General features: G+C 32.3%; 1 protein-coding gene across 7 annotated transcripts in view; it reads left to right on the top strand.

Annotated features, from left to right (window-relative positions):
- Nucleotides 1-27798, top strand: part of LOC106712160 (dual 3',5'-cyclic-AMP and -GMP phosphodiesterase 11) — a 139801-nt gene that overhangs the window by 82375 nt on the left and 29628 nt on the right. For all 7 annotated transcript variants that reach the window (XM_045681311.1, XM_045681312.1, XM_045681310.1 and 4 more), the window contains 4 exons: nt 12450-12612; nt 18514-18630; nt 20017-20191; nt 25309-25454. In XM_045681311.1, the coding sequence (XP_045537267.1) occupies nt 12450-12612; nt 18514-18630; nt 20017-20191; nt 25309-25454 (601 nt within the window). The remainder of the gene's footprint in view (nt 1-12449; nt 12613-18513; nt 18631-20016; nt 20192-25308; nt 25455-27798) is intronic.

Here is a 27798-nt window from a genome sequence, read left to right as displayed (position 1 = left end):
TGATGTCTTACCTAAGCTTTGGACCTCATTGCATACAAATTCATACAGGAAAATGTTTCGTGTCATATGTATTTTGTGAAATTTAAATACAGTGTTAATTCATTTCAGTAACAGACACGATAACTTAATATTACAGTTCGTGATATAAAGTTAAATTAAATAAACGTAATATTGACACGGCTTGATAAAAATGCTTTTATTTTGTTAACTACCTGTCACCCACGACTCCGTCCGCGTGGTTTTAAAAGAAAAAAATCATAATTGGCCTTTATGTTCTGCCACACTATGTTCTACATCTATGCCAAATTTCAACTAGATTCATCGATCCGTATTTATAATATTAATCATAATTAAATTCGATTTCTTTTTTAATTAAATTATAAAATGTAGGAAAACAGTTTTTCTAGAATTAATACTATGTTGCTGCTATCAGTCATGTTATTCTGGAAATTTAGTAAAGATGTCGTTTATGATCGTAGAATAGTGATCAATGTCGCCAGGGATAAAAGAACGTACGGAGTAATAATTTTACTTCAGCAAAATTACTTAAACATTGATAAAAGTATTGACTATTCCGGGTTTGGAGTAACGACTTTAGCGTCTAGTCAAACCCCATGATTTCATTTATATATGATCATAATATTATGTTTATGTGATCGAAGAATATGGGCTGATTTGGTTTACTACGCAGTAAAAGTGTAATCGGTCGACGGAAGAGTTTATTACCGGACTTATAGTGTCGCCTTACTTCTTATCCCTTGAAATTTATTAGTCTTAACATCTAGGTAATGGATTTTGCAACGATTTAAAACAAATTTACGGTAAAGTGAGTAATTGGTTTATATATTTTACATACAATATTCATTTTAAGTACTCTTTAATTGGGTTTATACAGTTTTATGATAAAATTGTCGATCGAATCGATAAGATTTTTTTCCACTCGAGTTTAATACCATAATATTCGAGATTGGACAACTTCACTGAACAAGAAGAAAGCCTATCGAACTATTAAACTACTATAAATTCTCTAATTTGTAACGTTAACCCGAATAAATTCGATCTTTTTTAAGTGTAACATTTGTGTAGATAAAAGTTAGCCGACTTTAAATAAAGAACGCTAACTTCTCTAAAATAAAACGAAATAAGTATAAGTGGAATGAATAGAAAGTCTGCAAATATTTTTTATGCTACCGCAGTAGGTAAATCTAGCCAGTGTTAATTAAGTCGCTCATTTTTTATTAACGGCGTACGTGCTCGTCTCGACGGCCAGCCATTTTTATCCCAGCTTTATAATTTTATTCGTGATAATTACCATAGTTTGCTTCGATAAAAGCGTTTTCACGTACAAAATATTGGCATGTATTTCTAATTTGTGTTAAACCGCATCGGTTTTTATCTCACGTTCGGATTTTATAATGATTATCCAAATAATTAATGATCTGTCAAATTGATTATCATTTATAAATAATTTTTGTTCAATCTAAATAAATTGAAATAGTTGTTCATAACTGTTTAGCAGCACTTCGATCGATCTGGACTGGTTTTTTTTTTTTATATAAGATTTTATATAAAGTTATAAATATGATTCTTTTTGCTGTTATTGGTTTTGTATATTCATCATGGAAAAATTTCTGGCTAGTTTTTTTTCAATATTATCTAAAACAAAAATAGATATATAATATTTCAGTCTTCAATATCCATTTCATTATTATATAGAAGATAATAAATATTGTCACGTAATTAATTGTGTTTCGAACTATTCCAACTTGAAATTGCGTATTGTTAACCACTTAAACTGTTTAAGGGGAACTGTTTTAACAATAAAAGGGAGAGCTATAATTTGGGTGATTTAATGGAATTGGGAAACCATAACGGCGATAGCCGAGATGGGTTCGTAACAACATCTGCTCCTGAGACGTTCTTGTCACAACACAATTAAAACTTGAACGTAGAAACACGTCCTATGCTAGTCTAGACCTCTAAATGAAATATCGTTAGAGCGCTTTGAAATTTAAATTGTTTCACCGTACTCCAGAAGACGTTAGGTTTTAGCATAATTCTTTCTTCGTGTTTACAAAACTTTACACAAAAGTTTTGAAACATAACAGTGAAAACGAGTTACAGCCATTACTTTTGGCAGAAACAAATTCAATGGCAAATGGCAATTAAAACGTCCAAAATATAATGTAGCTATAATATTATGCCCCATTCATACCTTATTAAGCAATTTCTTAGGTGTATAGTCCTTAATTCTGGCATGAAAAATATCTTATCGTACTGAACAAGTTTTTCGTAACTGATAAATAGGATTATTGGAACGTTGATATTCCCTCAGGTATAATATTTATGAGGTAATAACTTTTCCTCTTAAATCCGAATCGTGATTATTACACCGATTTCTATAATCAAACTTAAATAAAGACCACAAAAGCCTATTTAAACGTTTATTAACTATTAGCTGTCGCCCGCGACTTCGTCCGCGCGGAATAATAAATAAAAGAACGTAATAACTAACCTATATGTTCTTCCAGACTATATTCTTTGTCTGTGCTAAATTTCATCAAGATTCGTTGAGCCGTTACGTAGATACCTTCAAACAAACATCCATCCATCCATCTAAACATTCGAATTAGTATGATAGTAAGATTAATTTATAATTAACATTTGAGTATTAAATTGATATTATATACCGCTTATTTGCATATAATATTAATAAAGAGAAAAAGCAATAAGTCTATATTATCAAAATGAAAGGTATAATTAAGCAATTATAGTAATAAATAATCATTCCAATCAGATGTCCATGCAGATATTGTAACAACACTACCAATAACAGTTCTAAGAACACTTGACAATAAGACACCTAACAATGTTGCAAGTAATATTACTATTACCGCGTATTGGATTAATGCTAACAGATTCGCAGAAATGGTCGCAGCTCCTATTCTTACCGTAACTTGACACCTCTAGCCACTTTATTCTTCAGTTCATAGTTCTACCAATATAAAGATTTATTTTTTTATCTTACTAATATTATAAATACGAATGTTTAGATGGATTGTTGTATGTGTGTTATTAGGTACCTCATAAAAAAGCCTCCTCGTAAAGCATATAGTTTGGAATAACACATAGGGTTTAACCAAAGCTTTTCTTTATTACGCGCGGAGGGAGTCGCGGGCCAAAAGGTATTAAAAAACAAGTAGATTTTTCGTGTAACCATTCGAAATAAGCTATGCTGTATGTAGTATAGGGGAGGAAAGGGAAGGATGGGCACTTTTTCACATAATTGATTATAAGGTCTAATTATTATCAACATATATTGTTTACGAAAATAGTTGAATGGCGGGATCGAACCCATATCTGCTAGATCGGTAAAACATATCCTCGATCATTCTTGACGTTTGACTTGGCGTTTCAAAAAGTAAATTATTACAAACGAATTGACTAAAGATTTCCAAACGATGTTTCCATCAACTCAAGGAAGCTTAACCAAACATTCTCATTGAAGCAGTTAGAACTTCATTTTGCAGTGCACTTATTTGAAATTAAATTACTTCAGTGAGCTCGAGGAACGTTGAATTACGACGCTTAAGATTGCGCGCAACACAACCCCGGTACATAAAAACGTTTCAAGCGAATCTCTCTGTTTGCTTTAATGTTCTGAGAAATACTTAGTTGTAACTTTGTACGCTTTTCCCTTTTCTGATCCGTTTTCGACTTAAACAACTCTCGCGGTTTCCTCATCCGTGTCAGAGTAAAATGTTTGTTTCCGCGTTTAGATTTTACACTTTAAAACTTTATTTCATTCCTTCCTTTTAGTAGAATAGTTTTGTTTGCTTCTTTTATTAATTTTCCAACAGTTAAAACAATTATTTGCGTAACACGTTTTCACCATGGGATGACTCTTTCATGTTTGAATAAAATGTGGAATATCAAAAGCTCAAATTTTCATTTCCAGATCCAACTATCTATCTCACTCATTGCCTAACATCTTTTTGTTTCTGCTTTAATAATTAATAAATTGTGTTTTTTTATATCATAAGGTGGCATACGAGCAAGCGGTCACCTGAGTCCGTCTAAATAGAGAAACGACCGCTGCCCATAGATATCCGCAATTGCAAATGCGTTGCCTACCTTGAATCTATAGAGGAGCCGATGCACAGAAAGAGGATACATCCTCTTCCTATGCGTTTGTTTATAAAAGTATAGAAAATAATGAGTATAGTATAGTTTAATAATAGTCTGACAGTTGTAGAGTGAAGTTATTCTTTTGACAATACGTTTTATCAAAATATATTTGCGTATTTTCCTGTTCTTTCTTGAGAAATCTGAGTGAGAGAGAGTGATTGTATTTAATTTATAGATGAATTAAAGTTGATTACTCGTCCGCCTACGCTATAATTGATAAATCTGCAAGAGAATTGCCCAGGAAACAATTTAACGATCAATTCAATACAATGATTAAATCAAATACGACCTTTGTACCGGATGCCACATTTCTTAATACGGAACAAGGAAGAGAGCCCAAAATGGCCGCCTGTTTATTCTCAAGTATTCAAACTCAATTTCCTCTTAAATATTGAAACGTTTTATAGGCTATGAAACAAGCCGTTTTACGATGTCGTATATTTGGGCGTAGTAGTTCAACAGTCTGTTGTAAATCGATGGACCCTTTATTGTCTGAAGAACATGTATTACAGCAAGCTTAGGAATTATATTGGCCATTTATTGTGAACTAGAAAGCATACTACCAAATTAAAAACTAAATACAAATAAAGCAGTGTATTACGTGAATACCGCTTTTTTAAGGAAACTGCTCGAACGGATGCACGTGTTTGACATAGTTAAAAATTAATCCGCAGAGTTCGAATCAATTGAAATTATAAATTAAAAAGGTTTTATTCTGAATTGAAGGAAAATGTAAATACTGTTCAGATCTGTTTTGCTTATTTAAAAGGTTAATTGTTTCATTAGGTCACGTCTTACTTAGCAAGAAAGTTATATTGCAAAGAATTACATATTGCAAGATTGACATTGCATCGAAATATAAAAATTGAGCATAAATATCGTTCCTGTTTAAAAGATGTAAATTTTTAAATCAGAATTTAACATATGTAAAATTTAGTATATTTATTCATAGTCTATTTATAACTTAATTTATACATAACCAAAAGTGTTTTTGCCAGAATAAGATACAAAATATGCATAAAAATATGATTTTTTGTATGACATTTAAAAAATAAATAAAAACAAATGATCGAATATATTTTAAATGGATTGATGGTGCTCCTGAATGCACCTCATGACTTACTAAAGTTTGACTTACAAAATGAAATTGCTTTTGGCGAAATAAATTGTTGTTAGAAGCAGATCGTACTCATCGAAATGATCGCCGATTAAGGTCAAGTAGAGATCAAAGCGTTCCATTCTATACACGGCTAAACTTTCCCCTCTTCCACTTTCAATATGTCTGTACGTTTTAGATATATTGCCTGGGTGTAACAATATAACAATGTTATATCGGTACGTGCACAGAGTAAACTTAAACACAGTAGATTCCTTTGACATACCGCATGTTTGATTACTCTTGAATATTCCCATTCAATCTGCTCATTAATTTAATCGAGTGATGCTCAAATTTGTGAATGGAAATGGGCTTTGAACGGCAATTTCGTTCAACAGTATTCAATGATTAAGTAAGTAATATTGAATTAAATTTTAATGTTTGAAAATGTTTGCTATTCCTTACTTTTTTTTTAAATAGAATGATTGACAATTTGTAACAAAAGAAAAACTTCACTTCGTGTAACTTACTAAATAGTAAATGTATTATTATTTTCAGAAGTATTGTATTTTCATTTCACAGAACTGTAAACTAATACATTTATTCATGTTTGAAAACAAAGACACGTTCAATAGCTAGGATAGCTACTTTATAGAAAGATTATTTTCAACAAAATAAAAAACTTTGTCAATAAAAATGAATAGCATCCAATATTCAGTACAAAGTACTCAAGTGTGTACAACTTATCCAAGCCTTTCGTACAATATTTACATTTCACTGTTATGTTTACAAAAGTCTGTTTATCTTAAAATGTTCTTTATTTATATATTCCTTTGGGTATTTACCAAATTTTATCAGCAGAAATAATATTTCTTTTGATATTGTTTTATTCAATGTAATAAATAATAATTAAAGCACGCTAAAACGTACTGACTCATCACTCACGATTCAATTCGCGTCAACAAGTCTTCAATACTTACTCTCATAATTCATTGAGAATACTGGTGAAGAATCTTCTATTTGAGGTTTTATCAGCCATACTTAGACTCTTAATGCCTGTTTATATATGTCCAAATAAAGTGTTGGATAACTAATTAACAAATAAATTAAGTGATATTTCTTGTCAAAATAGTTTGCATTCCATAGGCTATGTGGGAATTGCAAATCGCCAACGACGATTTTATTTGACAAATAAGTTACTAGTAGTTATTACTTAATTAAGTAGTTATTAGTTAAGTAAGTACTTAAAACTACATCGATGGTCTTCGATGGTAAGTAACCATTAATATTTTGAGTGCGCAAACCTGCTAGCTTCGACTGACTTGCCAGTGTAACAAAAACTTTTTTAATTCCGAGTCAGTCTCAAGATCAAAGTCCACGTATGACATAAATTTTAAACAATGGTTTTGCATTATAAACAAATGTCTCCCTTTGAGCGATGAGCGAACGGCATCATATGTACAAGGATGCTTACGTCAATAAGTGGGCGACTGGGATGTTGGGAGGTCTCACGTCAGCGTCACTCATAAACACAATTTATGTCAAGTCTGCACAAAAACTAGTCCCGCTCTCAAATATCAAAGATAAAAGTTTACATTTTCACTGTCCGCGAGAACATTTTTTTTTCCGTTATATTTAATGTCGTTGAATATTAAATATTATTCTTGACTATGTTTTTATTATAATTTGTCTGTAAAATTTTAAGTCGTAAACTTTGATATATTACTTTTCCAGACAATTATTTGACATTCGACAAAGTTCGTAGTTTTATTATTAAACTTTATGTAAAGAAATATTATGATACACAAAGGGAATTTGTTAGTCTTGCACATGAGTATGTAGTTTGTTCTTAGTGAGGTGTAACATAAGTAATATATATAGTGGTCTTTGTATTTTCAAAGAGTACGAAACGGATACCGGTAACTCTTAGGTAGATAGAAAAAGCGAGAAAGTTGTGTAAAAATTGTATCAAAGGAAAATGCGCAATATCTCCCTACTTTTCTGAGTCACGCGCTTAAGTGCTACATTTTGTAAGTGTGAAAAAAGATTCAACTCTTTGCTCGTCTGTGGCTGTCTGCGTCAGCAAAACATTCGAATAGTCTGTAAAATCGTCTTTACATATTTCAAAGTGATCAAATTACAAAACTTGTCTACATAAAAAATCTTTTATGACTTTACTGCTGCTTCAGTATTTTATTTTAACAAATGATAGCGGCTATTTTTTGCTTCCATTTTATATTCCATTTAAAATTAGAACTATTTAAAGTCATTGGTAGAGCGTATTTTTTTAATAATCGGAATGGATGTGACTGGCACAGTATTATTTACAACAAAATAACTCTAGTGGATATTCAAAGAGCAAGTATTTATAGGCCTAAAGTTCCAAAGGCATTGCTAGTGAAACAAACGAATGGTAGTTGGTTAAATTTCTGCTTCTATTTATTTAATAGGTTGTCGTTAACTCGTATTTACATTTTAACATGTGAGTTATTAATAACTAATGTAATATTAGTTTTTTGTAACGTTTCTTTGTTTCAGAGTATTTTTTGTAATAAGTTTTTGTTTCGTATTGAATGTTCAATATTTGTTTTTCATTATTTAGAGAGGTTCGAATAAAGTAAATCCATTTATAGAATTGATATTGTCTCAATTCAAAATAACACCCGTCGTATTGTTCAAATGCTTCTGAAAGAACATTGCTCCTAATATAATTTATGATTTATTGAAAGGTTTAAAGATTTTTTTTTTAAAAAGACGAAGAAATAAGTCATTTATGCAAAAACAGTATCGGACAATATACATAATCCAATTTAGTCGCCGTTTTAGTTGATTTACTTTATTAGTTTTCTTATCAATTTATTTATTAATGAGACTTAATTCCTTGGAGATTATGTTTAGCATTTTATTTGCTGCGTTATGCTAATAAGTATTTGGTGGCCAGTTTTTTATTCTATTTAGTTTGAAATGTTGATTCGACTATTTCCATAACAATTATAACGGTAGTAGCGGGAGTATTAACAAGTAAATTAGCTCTCGGATTATCCAAAGATGTTATAGAATTTCGTCTCACTATGTGATCAGTGTATAAATAATTCGATAAACATTTATTTTTAGAGATCTTATGTCAAATGTAAAAACTAATTTTAAAATGTTAACTTTTCGTCGTTAAAAATAAATAAATAAATTAGTAACACATTACATAGTTTGGATGTAAAAATTTATAGCTAGTTATTATGATAATATTAAGATGGTTTTATAGACGAAATAAACTGAACTAACTCAGTAAATTTTGTCAACATTTATAAAATCAGATACAATCCAGACGGGATTTTATTGAAGGCCATGAAGTTATTTTAGGCCTATTCTAAAATTGGGCCGTTCTAACGCACATATAATTCGTTATCATACATCCCATGTACATTTAAAGTGTACACAAAGCGTTGGAACTTCCAAGTTGTTAGCATAACGCCCTCCCGAGATGAGGGTCACGAGTATTAACATTTACATAATTCCAGAGGCATAGGAAATCATTACGACAAAACGTTGTCTGGAACAGCGGTATTAGGATACTATGTGGTTTATTGTTGAATTGTCGAAGCTAATTACGGATACATTGACTTATCGAATTGTGAACTCTGTTAATAAATTAAGGATATTTTATTGGATAAGGGAGTAATCCTAAAGATTATGCATTATGGTTTTGGTAGCATAGTACCTATTGTTAGTTTGAGATCACTTAGGAAGGGGTGTGCAGACAAATCAAGCTGTTATGACAGCTTCTATATTTTTTGGTACTACTGTAATTCATTTAACTTTTTTTACTTCCTAGCAAGCTGAGAGAACAATTGTTAATTGGCGAAAGTAAATAAGTTTATTTATTAACAATAATTAAAAAAGGGAAAGTATTAAAATAAAAATCTAGTTCGCAATGGTTTTAATTTGTGTATCAAAAAGGAAATTGTCTGTAAAATTAGGACTAAAACAAGTAGCTATTATGAGTATTGAATTATTAGTGAAACAATAATAACTGAACTATTTAATGAATATTCAGATACTGTATTAAATGTTTTATTCTTTACAGAAAGTCGATTAAGCAGGTGTTTGTATGCGACATTTTAGATATCAAACATAAAATATTGATGCTTAAATTTTATCCGAAAGTGTTGTTATATTGGAATAAAAAAAAAGTAATATTTAATTTTATTTATTTATTTATAAACTGTTGAAAATCTTAAAATAAACGCGTTTATCTTGTTTGACAAGTTCGTAAAAGAGAGCTGTAGTATTCTTAATATTTTCGAGCTTTGACTTTAGCTTTAGTATTTATATTAGGTATCTTATTAATATTATAAATGCGAACATTTAGATGTATGATTAGATAGATGTTAGAGAGAGAATTAAGAATTAAGAGAATTAAACAAAAACTTAATTAGTAGAATTAAGTTTATGTTTAATTCTACCCGGATTGAGTCGAGGGCGACAGCTACATAATCATAAGCTTCATAAATGTCTCCTAGGGATTTTTGTCTTCACTACAAAGATCAAGAATTAATTACCTTAATTGGGAACTGAACTAGTATTTCCCAATTTTTTTACTTTTTAAGCGATATTAGGTTTATATTTGGGTTGTTTAGGTTCATGTTTAAGTTTAAATGGAAGATACGAAATTCCTAGCGTAGTTCTTATAATGGAAGCATACATTTCTTAAAAAGATGCGTTAAAAGAGTACATTACAATTATATTTCAGATATATTTATAAATGATTATTTACATTTAAGTTTTTGCGGCTTTTAGTTTCAATTAGTAGAATGTAAAGCTTCGTATATGTTTTAATTAAGAGGCAAGAGTGCGATGAAATGCGTGCGATATTGTCATGATAAGGGGACCGTAATTGTTTAACAGGTTCACACCGTGAGTGTGAACTGCTCATCTATACAGTCGGCAAAGTTCTTAAACGTTAAGGCTCACTATACACTAACGCAGAAGCGATTCGTTGAGTCATGTTTTTCGGCTTGCAGCTTAGTAATCGAAGTAGAGATTTCTCACACTAAAGCTACACATAGTTAGACTTAAATACTGAATACATCAGTAAGCAGTATTCGCGATTCTTTATTAACGGAAAATAGAGATGAATATGACATAGGCGAAAAACAAGCCGCGATTATTTATAATTCATTTGTTATTTATTTAACTGTTATTACTTTTATAACAAGTATACACATAATATGTACAAATATTACTCTTTGCCTTTGCGACGGTGTATATTGAACCTTTTTTTGCTGTCTGGGGGGGGGGATTTTTAAAGATGCCTTTAGGGGGGAAGACAGGGTTACGTGAGATTTGACCCACTAAAACCCCCTCGGTGGCAATAGAAGAGGGTTCCAGGATCTCCAAGGAACGCACCGGAACCCTCAGCACTTATCCTCCCAGGAGAGGCAGAATTCTCCCTGTGGATCCACACTATAACGGCTACGTAAGTGTATGTCGAGCTTTAGTGTCATGACGTGGGAATCCTTATGAAACAGGATAAATTATTTAGACCACTAATCTACGTATTGAAAAATCAAATTCCCTTCTATGAAGTTAAAGCAATTTGTTTAAGAAGTTTTCCGGAAAATTTGTAGCTAATGATCAAACTATGAAGCTGGTCTAATTTGGATAATTCTTTTAACATTTTAAAGCTACGTTATCCAGAAGTTACTTTGGCTCGAGTAAGAATGGCTTTTTGTATTAATCTTACTAACGAAAAAGTTTGAGCGTTTTTACAATATCTAATTTTTTTCATATTTTTATAGTGATGTTATTTGTCATTATTATAATGACGTTTTGCTGTGTTTTGAAGTATGTTGTCACTTTTGCCTATGATTTATGATATAATTATTATATTTCGCTTCTCTTGATAAAATAATGTTTAAATGCTGCATAAATTTCAATAAATCCGATTCCAGGACAGAAGGTATATATTTATATCAAATTATAACCTTTTAAAAATACTGCTCGAAGGGACACTTTTACTGAACACTTTTAAATTGATATTCATAATAATTGATAAGAAAACTGTTAAAATAATCTCTTGCTGTGATTCTCTTGCTTGTAACTGAAAATACAATCATTAAGGTGACCAGTTATATGTACTACTTTTGCAGACCAATTAAATTGAAGACGTCTTAAAAAAACAAACTGTCACAGTCAGCTTTCCGTAATGATGTGATGACAGGTGGTATATACAAGACAAGTCATAAGTAACAAAATTCAACTTAATTAATTTAAATTACTCTGATAGGAGACGAGCTGGTTATGTTAATGCAATAAACTGAATTACTTTCAATAAAAGAAACAGTCTCTTAATTGATTGGGATACTATAGAATTCGGCGATAAGTTGACACCCAGTCGACACCTTGTAGTTCGATGAACTGCAATCTGTCTGTTATTGATATCAATTTAGTTGTCATTTCACTATAAATTAATTAATCCAATTGTAAGAAAATAATTATACATCTCCTAGTATTGTCAAGCAGGGAACAGTTTCTACAATTCATCTAAAAACGAAGATAATCAAATTCTGAAATGTTTAAGAGATTAACACAGAACATACATAGAGCAAGGGATATACCACAAAAAATCGTAAAACATGGTATTTTATTTAGATTTCTAGAATTAGCGGTAATCGTTTCGATTTACGATAGTAATCTCCGGTTTATAAGAAAAACGTCGCAGTCAAAGTAGGTTAAAAGGTCATCATAGGTCAATAACCGGGACGAAAAAAAACCAAAATAAAACAAATCGGTTACGAAATTTTTGCAACGCGATTAAAATTTAAATTTAGAAATTTAAATGAGATTTGAATTTTTAATTAGAGACATGAAGAAGACTATGAATGACTTTTTTGTAAATATTTTCTAAAAACGGTCGTTCAAATCTATTAATATCCGAAACCGGTTGTTCTTGTATTTGTATTTGAAATTCTAATAAAGCTTAAATTAGCACTGTTGCCACAACACGTGTCTTGTTGCAATATATGCATAATATCGTTCTCAAAAAAATATATATATATATATATAAATTTGTATACAAGGAAGTTCATTTGTTCTTGACTTTTGTTCGTGTAGGTCGGCGAATTATATGTCCAGCATAATGGTAACATATGTTTTTGTATTGTCGCAGGTCTTCAGCTGCGGAGCATCGAAGAGCCGGCGGGTGCGGGAAGCGCGGGCGGGGCGGGCGCGGGAAGTGGCGTGCCCGTGTCGGCCTGCTACGACGCCGAGTGCGCCCGCACCGAAGCCTGGCTCGATGAGAATCAAGATTTCGTGCATGACTACTTTTTAAGGTTCGTATTGATGCTTTAAAACTAGATTTCCGTAAATGAAGTGTATAGGTAAAGATCACTTATCTAGTCTCGATGTGGTCTATGATTGTAGGAACTACTTTATAATTAACTCTTAGTGACAAACATGCAACAGGCATAGGTAAAGTGTCTTCATATTCCACTTACAAAACTGTGGTTTTATGTCTATTTCGAGCATCCATTATAACACTAATAGTCAAAGTAAATTACCATCTAATTACACTATAACATTGTATTATCGACGAGTCTTAGCTAAGTAAGATTTAGGTAGATTGAGAAATTCCTATGCATGTACGTAAAATTATGCGCCGGCTTACCCACTCAGTCTCATTGGCCGTGAGTCGCGGTTTCCGCTAATCTAACTTCATCTAAAACTTTCATGACTCATGAATACAGCGCAACGTGAATTTAATGATTGTACAAAGGATTATATACCGTAATGCGTAGGATGTAGGTATAGTTTTAGCTTATAATATAGTTTCGTTTTGTTGACCGTAACTGAAAATGAATATTCTTTTACATGTTTTTAATCATACACAAATTAAAAATTCTATATGTATAATACACACGCGTACAAAACATTCGCACAAACATGAGTCTAACATTAGACATCAGTATGTTTTGTAACTGTACAATTTTGTTTTTTGATTGAACAAATTATCGTGAGTTTCTGAGAACAAAATCTCCGTTTAAACATATTGTTATAGTATATGTAGTATATGTTTTACTAGTATATGTTTTTTTTAAATATTTTTCAGCTTTATATTAAATAATGTTTTCTGTTCTTGTCTTCGTTATTAAATAGACAGCTGCCGCTTGTTTATCCCATTTTTAAAATCATTTTCTCGTGCCTCCGAGCCTCTTTCGTGAACTAAATATCAGTGTCAGGAAATAAATAAATCAATCAATTCGTACAACCGAAATAGCAATTTTGTGTTTACAATCATCTACGTTTATTGGAATTATACGCTAAGAAAGTTTTATGGAACTGTCAAGTCTTATTGATGTTGTTTACGTGTTAGCAGATGTTAGAAAATGCTCTGGTTTAATTAGCATTTTAAAAACTTCAAAGCAACGCCAGTGATTTTTCATAATTGGTTTAAGAGGAAACATTTCAATGGAAGTAGTGAAAAAAATAATATTAAAAGTTTTATATAAAAAGAAGGGCAACATTTAAATCAACAGTTATTTCATCGTCTTAATTATAAATTCGAAATAAGAGGTTTAGTTTCATTTAATGAAAATGTTATTGAACGAATCGTCCACTTTCAATGTTCTCGAAAAAGTCACATGAACTGAGAAAGAACCCACTATCACTAATTAGTTGCTTTGCAACTTCGTATAATGTTTTTAATAATCACGTTTTTTGCGGAAAATAAATAGGATAAATAAAAGTACAAAGATCGCCCTCAAAATAATGGATGGTTGGTTTCTAAAACCAAAATTTCTATATATCACATATCGTCATCCCTTTGAAAAAACAGAGATAACAATATGTTTTAAACGGGGATTTTCTCGGGTCTCAGAAACCCGTGGTAAGAAATGCTTCTTTAGTTTAAAATGCTTTGACATTGTTTATTGCGTTCGGAAGATGGTGCATGCTCATGTTTATGACTAGTTGTGAGACAATGACTTCCATGGCACTGGAACACCTTAAGCAACATGCATAAGAATGCCGCACGCTAAGTTGAGTTGAACTTAGTTATTATGTACCACAGGGAAAAGCTTATTTTTCTCAAAACGTGAACTCCTTATTCAAACGTACGTATTTTAATTTTCTACATAATTGGTTGGTTCTTTCATTAAATTTCTTCTACATCCGATTCAATTTCACCGGCAGCTTATTATAAAGCTTTGAGATATTTAAATGCTTCTTTGATCTTGATTTTCAATTTTCTGATTTAATATCAAACGCCTGAGGGAATTACTAAATATACGTTCAATTAACTTTTCAATTTAGTAGTAATTGAATCAACGAATGGTATTTTCAATAATATACTCATACGCATTTGGACAAGTCAAGTTTATTTTTGGTGTTTGGTTTTTGATTGTAAACGGTAATATTACCAAAATGTTCGTAGCATTTTGTTGTACTAGAATGATAACTTCTAGATTCAATTGAGTTTCAAGAATGTTTTCTGACATCAATATGGCGTAGATGTGACAAACTTTTGTCGTTAGAGCGCCGATGGTTACTCTGAAATATAACTAGTTTGTGTGCGAATTCGTACGTACAGTATAGTATCTTCCAAACATTATGGAGGCTCGCAATTTCGCTACTCTGTACAACACAATTTTAGCTATTGATGAGACGCATAATGCTGGAGTTGGATACTTCTGTGCGATATTTAGCTATAATTATTTAGTTTATATTATATTTAATTTAATGATATTCCTCCCAAATAGGAGTGGTGACAGGCAGGCGGCCGGCTGTAAAAAATTAAGCCCAAACCTTAAGATTTATAAAACCATGTGCGCCGACCTCACGTGCGTGGGATAAGGTCAGGGAGATGATGGGTACATCCGTGCGTAAGTTTTTTTCACCTGCAATGGGTCTACCTGGCGTTCAATATATCTCGCAGCTAGTCACGTGCAATCATAAAGTTTGAATCTTCTAATACAGAACCCGCATCTCTCGCTACGAAGCTATTCTACACTTCCAACGTATTGAGTTAGTAACTTCGCACTCGTTAACTTCCAACTCTGTCAAGTTGATTTGCCAGTTTGCTTTAACATCTTCATTCGGAGAGAATTTCTCTAATGTTTGTTATCCTCTAGCTTTTGCTTTGAAGTTTGCCAAGCACGAAATTTCTATATAAACTGTCATTGTGAGCATTATTTTTATTACGTTTACAATTTAAGAATCCTTATTCAATTTAAAAAGTCATGAATCAAATAATTTCAGTCTCGATCAAAAGCTTTACTGTTTATTTCATAAATTACTGGAACTCCCGGCTCAGAAAGAGGGTTAATATACTGATCAAAAATACGGGGGTTTTACGTCTATACTTCTAGTAGATTTATAACTTTAACTGTCGTGTCGTTATAAATTAAATTAAGTCACAAATTCCCGAGCAATCATTTAATCGTACACAATTGTGAAGTACTTCCTACATAAACATTAGAACATACAATAAGGAAGACGACGTAACGGAAACATAACAGTGATCGTAACGAGACAATCTTGTAGAGTTTAATAAAGTTTATAGGTATATGCATGCGGCAAAAACCGCTTGGTGGCGGAATTACGCGGAATACAGTGGTTTATCGTAGAACTATATCACGGAGTCCATGCGATTCTGTCTCTGTGTCGACTACGCCAGTAAAATGTTTGCGACTACGGTTTACGCTCTAAGGCCCGGTTTATACGGTGATAGAAATAATGACAAACTAAATGTCTTTTTTCGTTGATGAAATTTGTTCGCATTTATATTAATTTTGAACCTAAAATCATTTTGTTTTCACAAATTTTTTGACATTTGTGTATTAATTCATATTTGACTTAGCTACATTTGAATAACTTTGGAAAAAATTGGTTTTCTGGAGTTTTTTTAAGTCCGCTTAAAACGATCTTTAAAATCGTTTATTTATGCTGATTTTTTTTAATCATTAGAAAAAGTATTAAAGTCTTGCTACAAATCTCCATAATATTTCGATATCAGTGAGAGCTAACCTTTATATTATAATTCACTGCAAGCAACTACAACAAACCTTTTATTACTGTAGTTTGCGCAAGCCAAAATAGGTCATATACTTTTTGATTAAAGTATAAAATAGCGTTTACGAGTATTTACCATACACACCGCTCAATATACTGCGGCGGTAAATACTTGCCATAAAATTTATTGTGAGGTTGCGCGGTGCATACGCGCAGTTGCCTTATGAAACTTTATGACCCTCGTCTGTGCATGACGGACGTTTATTATGGTCTTAAGGTGCTTGGTATAGAGGAAGTAATTTCGAATCGTAATTATAAAATGAATATGTTTTTTCTTTAATTTAAAACCTGTGCAATAAAGTTTAAAGTCAGCTAGCATAACTGGTAATAGTTGTCATGTTATGAGCACAGTTTACGAGGGGTAACGTTTTTGCGTGGGAATAATTTACTGAATAGCAAGAGAACGATACAAGTAACTGCTTGTTGGTGCTGAAATATTGTATTATCTTATTCTCTCTTATTAATATTTCTATTGTTTTTATTTTTATTTCTTGTCACTGTTCGTGTGCACCCTACCGATTTGATTTACTTAGCTTAATTTCTACCCAAAGGTTCTCTGGCAGAGATCGCTGCTTAGCGATAAGACCGCCTTTTGTGAAAATCCTGTTGTACTTTCTTTTTTTGTAACTCCATGATAGTGCACAAGTATATTTGTATTTGTAACTTCTGAGAGGAAATTCGTTTGCTAGTGTGTTTCGTTTTTTATTATCGTATTAATTCCAAAATTCAACTGTAATGTTTGTGTACTATAACTAAAAATGGTAATAACTTCGTATCACGAGTAAACGAAGTTACTACATACTAACCTTATTAAACTTTTATGAAGTATTTTTTAATATCGTAACTTTTCCTTTGTGGTAAAAGTTTAAGAAATTATCTTCTAAATTATTATATCAATTTCAGTGAAGTATAGCTTAAAAAACTCTATATAGAACATAAATTAAATTTTTATGCATGTTTCGGTAAAAAAAAGTTTAAATTTATTGATACAAATAGTACACTAAAAGTAATACAAAGACATTAAAAGTATACTGTATTTCTATCTGTATCTTTCGTTTTCTAAATGGATAGAGATCGTGACTTACTTATTTAATCTCCGTCGGACATTGTCCTTCGATGCTGTAATTGAGTTATCTGTTACCTCAGGACGGGTTTTTATTAAATTACGCTAAGGAAATCTCACATTTTTCTGCCACATTCCTCTAAAGTCATTTCAAGGGTTAAGCAGTACCTTAAAGTAAATTTCTCACGTCGTTCATATTATTACTTTCTACAAAATCTAAAATATAGGGCCCTTTTAGATCATTAATGATTCTTCTGATTGACGATACAATATTCTGTGTATTTTTAATCAAAACAAATTAATAAGTTGACACGTTGTATTACAATCGATAGAAGATAACAACGAAAAAAGAAATTAAGCGATTTGCAATAAAATTTAAATGTTTATGAATTTAACTTCATAATTACTCTAAAATAGAAACAACAAAGTTGAACTATTTTAGAGCATAAAAGAGCATAAAAGCATAAAAAGCCCTCGCTTGATGTTACATGGGGCTTTCCTATTAATTGTAACGTCTTACAATTAAGAATAATTAAAACGGCACTCGGTGGGAAGATGGACAGCGTCATAAATGTACCTTCGATATTACCATTTACCGACTGTAATAAAGTTATTGGAGATTTTGAACATCGCGTGAGAACCATTCAAATTGAAAGTTATAAAATGTATAATAGTAAATGTACCTTATACAAAACGGATATAAAAACCAAACTTTTTTTAAAGTTAAAATTTTATTAATTCATTTGTACGATTCCGTGAAATTTATTTGCCGGCCACGTACAAGAAGAGGATCATGTCAAGATTGCATCGAAGTGTATTGAACAGGACGTTGCCTTTCCTTGTAAAAGTCTTATCGTCCTTATCTAATGAATTTCTGCAACCTTGGTGATTTCGATCATTTTATCTACTTACACATACTTAACATTGAAAAATTTGTTGTTTTACCAATAGTTTATTGGTGTGAATCAATATTAAATGTCAAAAAAGTTCTATAAAAATGAAAGATAAGAAGAAGAAAACTTGGTATATCGACCCCATATGACTGGTATAAGGACGGGTAGTGATGATTAAAAATGCCTTAGAATTTTGTATTATTTGTCAGGAAAGCGACGCGGCAGGTGGTTGATGCTTGGCTGGTGTGCCACGCAACGCCGCCCAGCGCTGAGCTTGCGTCGCCATCGCGCGCCGGCTCCGGTTCGGGAGCGACCACACCTGTCAGGTAATGACTTATCTCTGAAAATATTGTGGTACCAATGACGATGATACACTTATGGGGGAGCTTGACACCGATTGTGTCACACCTGGCGATTAAATATGACAACTAAGTCATTGACAAAAAAAAATCAAAAATGGAGCTCTACCTACATCAAAATGACTCTTTTATAAAGAGAATCTGCAAAAAAAATAATACGTATCTGACTATCGTTTTTCATTATAATAACAATAACCATTAAGTCTTGGTAGAGATATTGTAAAAAAAATAAATAAGTGAACATCCAAGATCTTGAAGAAAAATAACGCGTAATATATAATGCTCACCAAAGGTTATGAAGACAATTTATATTCATCCATTCGTGTAATTTATATATGACGTAGTTAAAAAGTCACGTACACTTGAATTATGCAAGCGCATAAATAATTTAGGCGCATTATACAAGCATCAATATATACGCCTTATCCACATCGTAACCTGCTGCTTTGTAACCTTCATCAATCTTTTATCACTCTCGCTAAGAATAATTTAGGGTTGTCAATTGTCGACAAATAATTTTTTTAAGTATTTTATATTATGTACAAATTATGTTAACTAATAATAAACATTTCTATTTACTATTAGGCTCTTCGTACACAAAACAATGTAAGATATTGAATTAGTCGCTAAGCGACTTACGCAATACATTGTCGTAGAGGTTAGTACACTGCACGCGCCGCCGTCATTTTTGTTATTTAGTCACCAAAACCAGTCGCTCGCGACCTGTTTGTTATCATCGTTGTGGGAAAAATGGCTGCGATTTTCAAGATGACGGAGCAAATCTGTACAGTTGAAGTGTTGTCGCTATGCTTGTACTGACCTAATAGACGAATCGCCTCGACGATCAAGTACGTTGTACGGAGCACGCAACGTGTTATTCTCGAGTCGCGACGCAAGTGTTTTAGTTTCGGAGATTTACGTTGTCTTGTGAAAAGTTTTAGTTAACTTTAATGTTTTCCGATTAATTTATAGTCGAATTCAAATTAGACTTTACCATGACTATCATAATGATTCTTTAATACAAAATAATATACATTTAGAGTTCTGCAACACAGTTTGCTATGTTTAAAATAAAATTTCTACATTTCCGTTATTTTGTTTTAAATCGCTGCCATCGTTAAAAAGAATCGTGACTTCGTGACATGGAAGATTGTCCACAATACAACGTTAAAGCAATTCGAGTGCAGCAGTTTTCTTCTATTTCGCACCGTTTTCTTGCAACTAACTTTTATGGGACAGTTCCACTAACATCTTAGATATTTTCAATAACATCGAAGTATTTTTCTTAATTACTATAGATAAGTGATAATAAGTGGCCATTCGAGTATCTGTATGGTGTTGATGTTTTGGCAGGAAGATCTCTGCGCACGAGTTCGAGCGCGGCGGTCTGCTGAAGCCGCTGGTGACGACGGTGGACGGAACGCCCACATTCCTGGGCGACACGCCGCACGCCGCACCCGCCCGTCCGCAACGCCGTTCGCGACATGAGCTGAGACAGCTGGACGAGAAGGAACTCATATTTGAACTAGTCAGTATTACATGGCATTATTACTTTCTATAAGGAACAGATGGCTCTTCTGCAGACTTGACCTAACATCCATAATCTACAGGTAAACCCTTGTTGTCACAAAACTGTCTAGTTATATGAACAATGAAATTCGAAGATGTCTGCAAGGATAATTTCGCATGAAACTTTTGCATAGCTAGTATTAAAGAAAGAATAAAATTTTTAGTACTATAGAAAGATTGATTCATTAGGTAATGAGATTTTATTAATCAGATGGATCGGAAATATTTGTAACACGTTATCTCTTATCATTTTAAAGGATTTTAATTAAAATCACAACAGGTTTAGTTTCAAGTTGCACTGTTACAAAATTGTTTTTGTTTTGTTACATTTCTGATGCGTTAGGTGAAAATGGCTCAAATTTAAAATGCGCGATTTAAACTTTATGGCAAATGTTTGCACAATCAATTTAGAGATAATGGAATATAAGTAATCTAATACTCGTATGCAAGAGGAAAGGTCAAAGGAAACGGATTTCCATTTTAATCGATATTATCGTATTTCTTACATCCATTGTAATTCTAGATATTTGTTAATCACCAATCTGGTTGACATTTAATTATATTTATTAATTTATAATGTGAACTTTGCATTGTTTTTATTAAATTTAATTATTCATTTTTTGAATGAAAGAAATGTAGCCTTGTTTCATACTGCAATTATATTGAAGTAGTCATTTAATGCAGTCCAAAATTTCTTTTTTTTTATCATAAGGGGGCAAAAGATTAAGCGGCCATCTTAATTTTCCGAAATAGCGGATCAACCGCTGCTCATAGACATCCGCAATTGCAGATGTGTCGTCTAGTAAGAGTATATTTCTCCTTTCTTTGAGTCCGTTATATCCACTTCCTATTCCTACCTTTCTTTATAATAAAAGGTTGAATTTGAAGGTTGAATGGGTAGAGGACTAAAATTAGGCCTCCAGCACGCACACTCATCAAAAGAAACGCGGTATTACTTCGACTTCCCACCTGACTTCTGTGTGGTCGTGGTATATCACCGGGCCAGCTGATAAGTTTGTGTACCAGATGTCTTTGTTGCTTGCGTCTACCACTGCAACTGATATATTCCAAAGACATTTATGATCTCTATATTGCATAGTTACAATGGAAATATTATTTTAAATGTTGATGTTTTTTCTTCGCTTCGTAATATGTATATGTTTATGCTATTCAACGAGAGGTTGTTGAACATAATCGCTACGCTGGGTGTGTGTACATTAACCAATTTGTCTGTGTGAGTGAGCAGCGCGCCGATAAAATGACGCGGCCGCCTTGATAATAATTACTTGTAAACATCACGTCGACTTGTGTTGAATGGAAACGCTGTATTAATGTTCTTACATGTTTAAATTAATAAATACTCGTAATAGTTTATTCTTAAATCATCGGAGTGGCATTTAACAATTAACCTGAGAGCTTTGAGTTATATTTTATTAAAGGAGATGGAGAGAAATGTCCAGTTTGATAGATAGTGTTAATGTCATACACACACGCACACACACACACATACAGTATGTGTTACGAAGGAGTTTTAAATAAGTACAAAGGGAACATGTTCTGCACACAAAAACAACACAAATGAATTACATCTATAAGATAGTGGAAAATTACAGTTACGCAGATGAAATCACTGAACTTGCTTACAATTGTGAAAATTGACAAACGGCTCTTTTTAATAATGTATGTACAGAAAGTACACTTGAGCATTGATTATTTTTTATCCAGGCGCGAACGTAGTCGCGGGCGACATCTAGTCCTCTAAATAAGTTCCAGGTTATTACAATCTTAAAAAAAATCATGCATCATGATATACAAAAATGTTGTATCATTTCAAATGCACTGTTAAAATTTACTTCACCAGTGCAGCATGCCCAACTGAATTGAGACAAATTTAAAATTACCGCAAAAATTATTTATGCATAATAAAGTGTTTGCGAGTTTGTGTTGGAGGACGAGACTTTTAATAAACTGTTTTAATCACTCGCACTGTCATTCCTTGTTAAAATGTAAACAATTTAAATAAAATGGATTGTTTTATTACATCTTATCGTACATTTTCAGAGTTTTGTCGTTAGCAGGAGAATTGCATTTTTTTTGGAACGAAATATTAAATTTTATTCAAAAAGTTAACGAGACTGCACACGTACCGATTTATGGAGTTGTGATTTTTTTTATTTTACTGTCGCCCGCGACTCCGTCCGTGCGGATTAAAAAAAAACCTTGATTAGTAACCTATGTATTCTTCCAGACTATGTTCTACATGTGCTAAAGATACCTTCAAACACACATCTATCAATCCATTCATCCATTTTAACATTCGAATTTATAATATTAGTAAGATAAAAAGAAGTAAAGATATGTTAAAAATATGCTACGATAAAACAAGCTAAAAATATCAAATTTTAAATTGAAGTTAGTGAAAATTATTTTCATATTGTAATTACGTTCGCTTTATTTTTCCATGTAAGCAAATTAGCGTTTCATTTTGAGAATAGCCGAATCGCAACATAAAAGGCAAGCCTCTCATAATCGTTTCAAGTTCAGATATTTAATTACGACGGTACGAAATAATAATTTAATGATTAATTAAAACCTTCAGTTATTACTGCTGCTACAGTAATTTGTTGAATCGTCAATATAAGAAACAATTTCGTCGTTCAAACCTGTCTATAAAGCTAAAGTATTGTCCCTTGGTTTCAAACAGTTCCATTAGAATTCTATTTTGACGAACTAAGATTATCGCCCGCAACTCTGTCCGCGCGGAATTTAAAAAAAAAACTCAATAGCATATGTGTTTTTCCAGACTATGTTCTACATGTTTGCTAAATTTATTTAATTTTTCCCTAGGTCTTTGACGGAATTGAAGACTTAACCGAGTTACGTAGCATTGAAACGGGGACTTATAAATTGTAGCGTTTTGTTGGCGTCTTAGTTGTACTTAATGCAATTAGGAAACCAAGAGGCGACGTGAGGTCGATGTGTGGTATCAACGATGCTTTGTTGTTTTGTTAAAGCCACGCAATATAGGACCGAGGTCGTTGACCTCCACTAGATTTGTCTGGTTACAATTTATTGTCTGGGAAAATTAATCAAGGCTGTAGAAGTTTTTATTTTGAAATGTACATTTCACAGTTTGACTGAATTTTGTGGATTTAAGAATAATATTGCGAAGTTTAGACTAACTGTGTGTATTTTTTGATAATAATGAGATGTTTAATAATTTATTCGTTACTGTCTTCATCCTTAAATACAGATTATAATCAAAATATAATACTATTATTGATTTTAAAAAGTATTATGTATGTAATCTTATACATAAAATATCAATGAAAAGCTTTCTTTGCCCATTATTTTAGGCGTGGTCATACAAATTAAAGAAGTGGTCACGTTCGTCCCAAATCACCGATAATTAATCATTTCATGTATCAGCAGAGCGGGGGACGTGGATAAATGGGGACGCAGGATTAAACAAATGTTCGCTCCTGTCACGCCAGGGGGTCGGAATGAGGGATCAAATCGGATAGCTCACTGAGAAATTTTTCTTCTTAATGATGCGGCTGAATATCATTCTGTAGACAAATTGAGTACGTTGACCTGAACGTTTCTCAATTTTACACAGATGGCGTTGATATCAATCTTAATAAATTCTTCTTTGATAAGGTCAATGTAATAGTTATTGCTCGCTATATTGAAATGTTAGGTTTTACATGATTTCTGAACTGTTTGGTCATTCAATAGTTTTTCTTACATTGTTGTGTAAACTATAATAAAGCGGTTCATATTGACATGCTCACGGAATGATTTTCCCGAAAAATAGCAGCGCTACTAACAGAATTGTTGCGTTCGGAAAGAGCTTGTTTTTAGAAAACACGAAGTTAAATTTGCACTGGAAATAAACCAGTATAACTTATTCTATGAAATTGGGTAAATTTTTTTTTAGAATTGGGATTGCGCATTGTTTAAACGAATTTTGTTCAAATACGTTGTTGGTTCTCTACTCATCCATTTACCTGCCGTTGAGGAAATTACTTTATCCAAATCGTTGGTTCATCAGTATAACTCTTAGCTGTGGGATTCCACTGTTGAAACATCTCTGTTTTTTTTTAACGATAGGGTTGACAGAGGTTTCTATACAGGTGTTTATAATGCTACAAAATCTAGAGTCATAAATCTTCTTTGACTGTTTTTTGTTGATAGTTAATTTTAAAAGATAGAAATGAAGTGTGATTTTTTTTTTTAATGTTTTTTCTTTTATTACAATTTTACAGAAGAGTATTTTAACTGTATTGTAGAAGGAAACATAATTTATAACAAATAATATTACGTAAAAAAAAATTGCTGCTTTTTCGACATTCCATGGACTCCCAGATGTTCATTTTTAATTTTCTTCCATGCACTGTGTTATATAATTTATATGTGGTATATAATTTAGTTAATCAGATTTTAATAATTAATTTATAAAACTTTTGACTTTGGCATTGCAACGAATGCAGGGTTCAGTTAATATCACATAGTTTAAATTACATTTAACGGCTCTTTGTTCAGGAAATCTCATAAAATTACGTATTATGTATATTATAATGTATTACGTTACACGTATTCTTCGAAATGTTGCGGAAAAAGAACTCAAGAAACACATTTATTTCCTCTTAAGCCGGTGCCTATCGAGAATTAATTTCATACATTTGTTGTTATAATAATCACATTTTCGATCACTGACGATATTATTAGAGTACATAATTAGCGATACTCGAACGCCAGTGCGGGGAACACCGTGTGACGGAAATTAGTTCGGAAATAGCTCTTGCAACTACGTAAGGGGGAAATGTTACCGAGGCGACTGATCCACATGTATTATATAGGATACATAAATGTACAATTTATATGTATGTACGCGATAGTTAATTAATCGAGTGAGGTTCTTAAGGAGGAGGAGTGGTTACAAAAAAATCACGAAATATCACAAGGAATATGATTACTTCTTGTGATTACTTGTGATTCGTGTATATGTATATAAATATTAAAACGTGAATGCCATCAACCTGTTTATTAATTTGAATATTTGTGTTGTCGTAGGTAAAAGACATCTGCAATGAGCTGGAGGTGCGCGTTCTATGCCACAAGATTTTGCAGAATGTGTCCATTCTGCTGGACGCGGACCGCGGCTCGTTGTTCCTCGTGCAGGGCGAGAAAGTCGCGTCGCCTCACCCACAAAACGGAAGGTCAGTCACAACAAAGAATATTTTAAAACAAGAAGAAACGCTCGCAAAAAGCATTGCCTTCTTTAGTTAATTGGGAGAAAAATTATAATGTGAAAATGATATCTACAAGAAATCCTATTTCAGAAAAGAAAGCTGCTAACTTTCGGTTTCTGTTTGTGTTACTATCAATTTTTTAATGTCAATCTTTATTGATCACAGACCGATTTCAATAGTAATCGTATCGTTCTGGTGAAAAACACGTCGAGTAGTTATGAATTAACCTTACTTTGATTTGTTGCAAAATGCTCTGACAAGACTAATCCAGTCGTGTGTAACTTAATCGTAGAAGAACATTTATTTTATTTTATTTATATGTATATTTATTTTCATATGCGACAAATGTTTGTAGACGTCTCGTCTCGTATATTTTTGTTAATAAAGTTGTGGCACAAACAGCGCGGGCGGAGGAATTTATCGCGGCGCACACCGGGTGCTTCGCGTCTCGTACCGTGCGTTTTATTTTCCGCACCGCTATCTCATAAATTGTGTACACGTGCATGCAAATACAACCGCTGTTTACTGAATTTTGTATTATTGTTAAATATTATATTCAAGTCAAAGAAAACTTTTGCGAATATACCTTTTGTGTAGGGGTAAATTTGGTGAATTAATGTTCACATTTTATCTAGTCTTTGCCTTATTTTTCAACCTTGGAAAAAGGAAGAAAAAAGGAAGGACATGCGTAGGCTGAAAATAGAATTATAGGAATCTAAATCCGGTGTAGAAAAAAAAACAAAGTAGGCGAAAATAACACAAAATCTCTTGAATGTACCATCATTCTTTCCGATAGCAATGCGACATACAAAACGTAAATGTATGTTAACATCGTTTTTCCGTTTCAGACGATGCCGCATTTTGTGAATAATGGATACGTTAGGTTGGCTATCTTGTTCAGCGGCGTTTTCGCTTTTTTTTTTCGATTGCCTGTAATTTGTAACACAAATGGACGCTAATGCTTTTACAGGACAATATCTACGCAGCTAAGATAAAAGTTTGCTTATCTACTATTTAATGGCGATAAGTGACATTGTTATACGTAATTTTACTAACCATAATGATGTTATAATATGGTTACAAAAGTATGGAAAGAATATAAAATATGAATGTGAACAAGATCAAGGCGATATGAAAAGTGTTAGTGTATTTATTCGAAATTTATATTATCTTTTCATAATATATCCTTTTTTATAAGTAGCTGCAAAAATATGTCAAAGATATTTTAGTAATTATCATAAATTAAAATCATACAATGGAAAGAATGTAGCGATAAAAATGCGTTGTAAACAAATCCTATTTTGCTAGAAATAAAAATCGCGATTAAAATTTAATAATCCGTTATATTTTATTGACCTGTCATATTATTTAGATCCACCTTTCATATTAACTTAAAATATATTTTGTATATGTTTTAAACACAATCAACATATTTTTTGCATAAATTTATTCACACTAAAATTGTTTAGAAGCGCTGGAATTTTTAATTTAAATGCTTTGCTTGTCGCAGGACGAACATTTCCACAGAACTGGGAAATAACACGGACAGCCGGGACATGTGTTAGAAATAGTTCAAATGTAATTGCCGCGTGATGTCCTGTGTTTTTTTTTTCAGTTGTTTTGACAATAGAAACACACGATTATATATAAATGAGATGCGTAACAAGAGGTTGTTCACTCACTGGATTACTATTTCAAAAATTAAATAAATCTGCATATCTTTGGGTCTTATGTATAAGGGCCAAAGTAATAATGTGATGATTTTTACTTTTTTGTGTTAAAAGCTATCTCTTAGTTTGGTTAACAACGTGCACTAAACAAAATACACATTTACAGGTATAAATGTTATTTTTTGCCGAAGTAAAAGTGCCTATGCGGCCTATTTTCCTATGTGGTTGAAACTTTAAAAGCGTGACCTGAAAAGTTATCAATCTGTACATTGGGCCTCATTAGTACGAGCCATAGATATTGAGGCGAATTAAAAGCATTACGCGACTTTATTACTGAAGTGTCTAAATTATTTTAAATGTTACTGACACAGGATTATAAATGTTACACTCACAACTCGGGTACAATTTACTAAGCGCCCACGTAAATTGAATTATGGGAGGAAGTCACTCTTGTCCAACTAATTTAATTTCGTTGTGTAAAAGGCGACCTTATAGACGTTTTATCCAATTTTATACAATAAAACGACGTTTACGTGAAGGAAAGCGAAAGGCAACATATAATAGTTGTATGTATTAAGTTTCATCTATCAAAATTCATTCCTCTTTCCTCCCAAAATAACTTCTTAATTTTTAACATGGAA

Source organism: Papilio machaon, chromosome 15 (assembly GCF_912999745.1).
Source record: "Papilio machaon chromosome 15, ilPapMach1.1, whole genome shotgun sequence".
Taxonomy (NCBI): Eukaryota; Metazoa; Arthropoda; class Insecta; order Lepidoptera; family Papilionidae; genus Papilio; species Papilio machaon.
The sequence above is the reverse complement of the archived record's forward strand: the minus strand, read 5'-3'. Positions and strand labels throughout refer to the sequence as shown.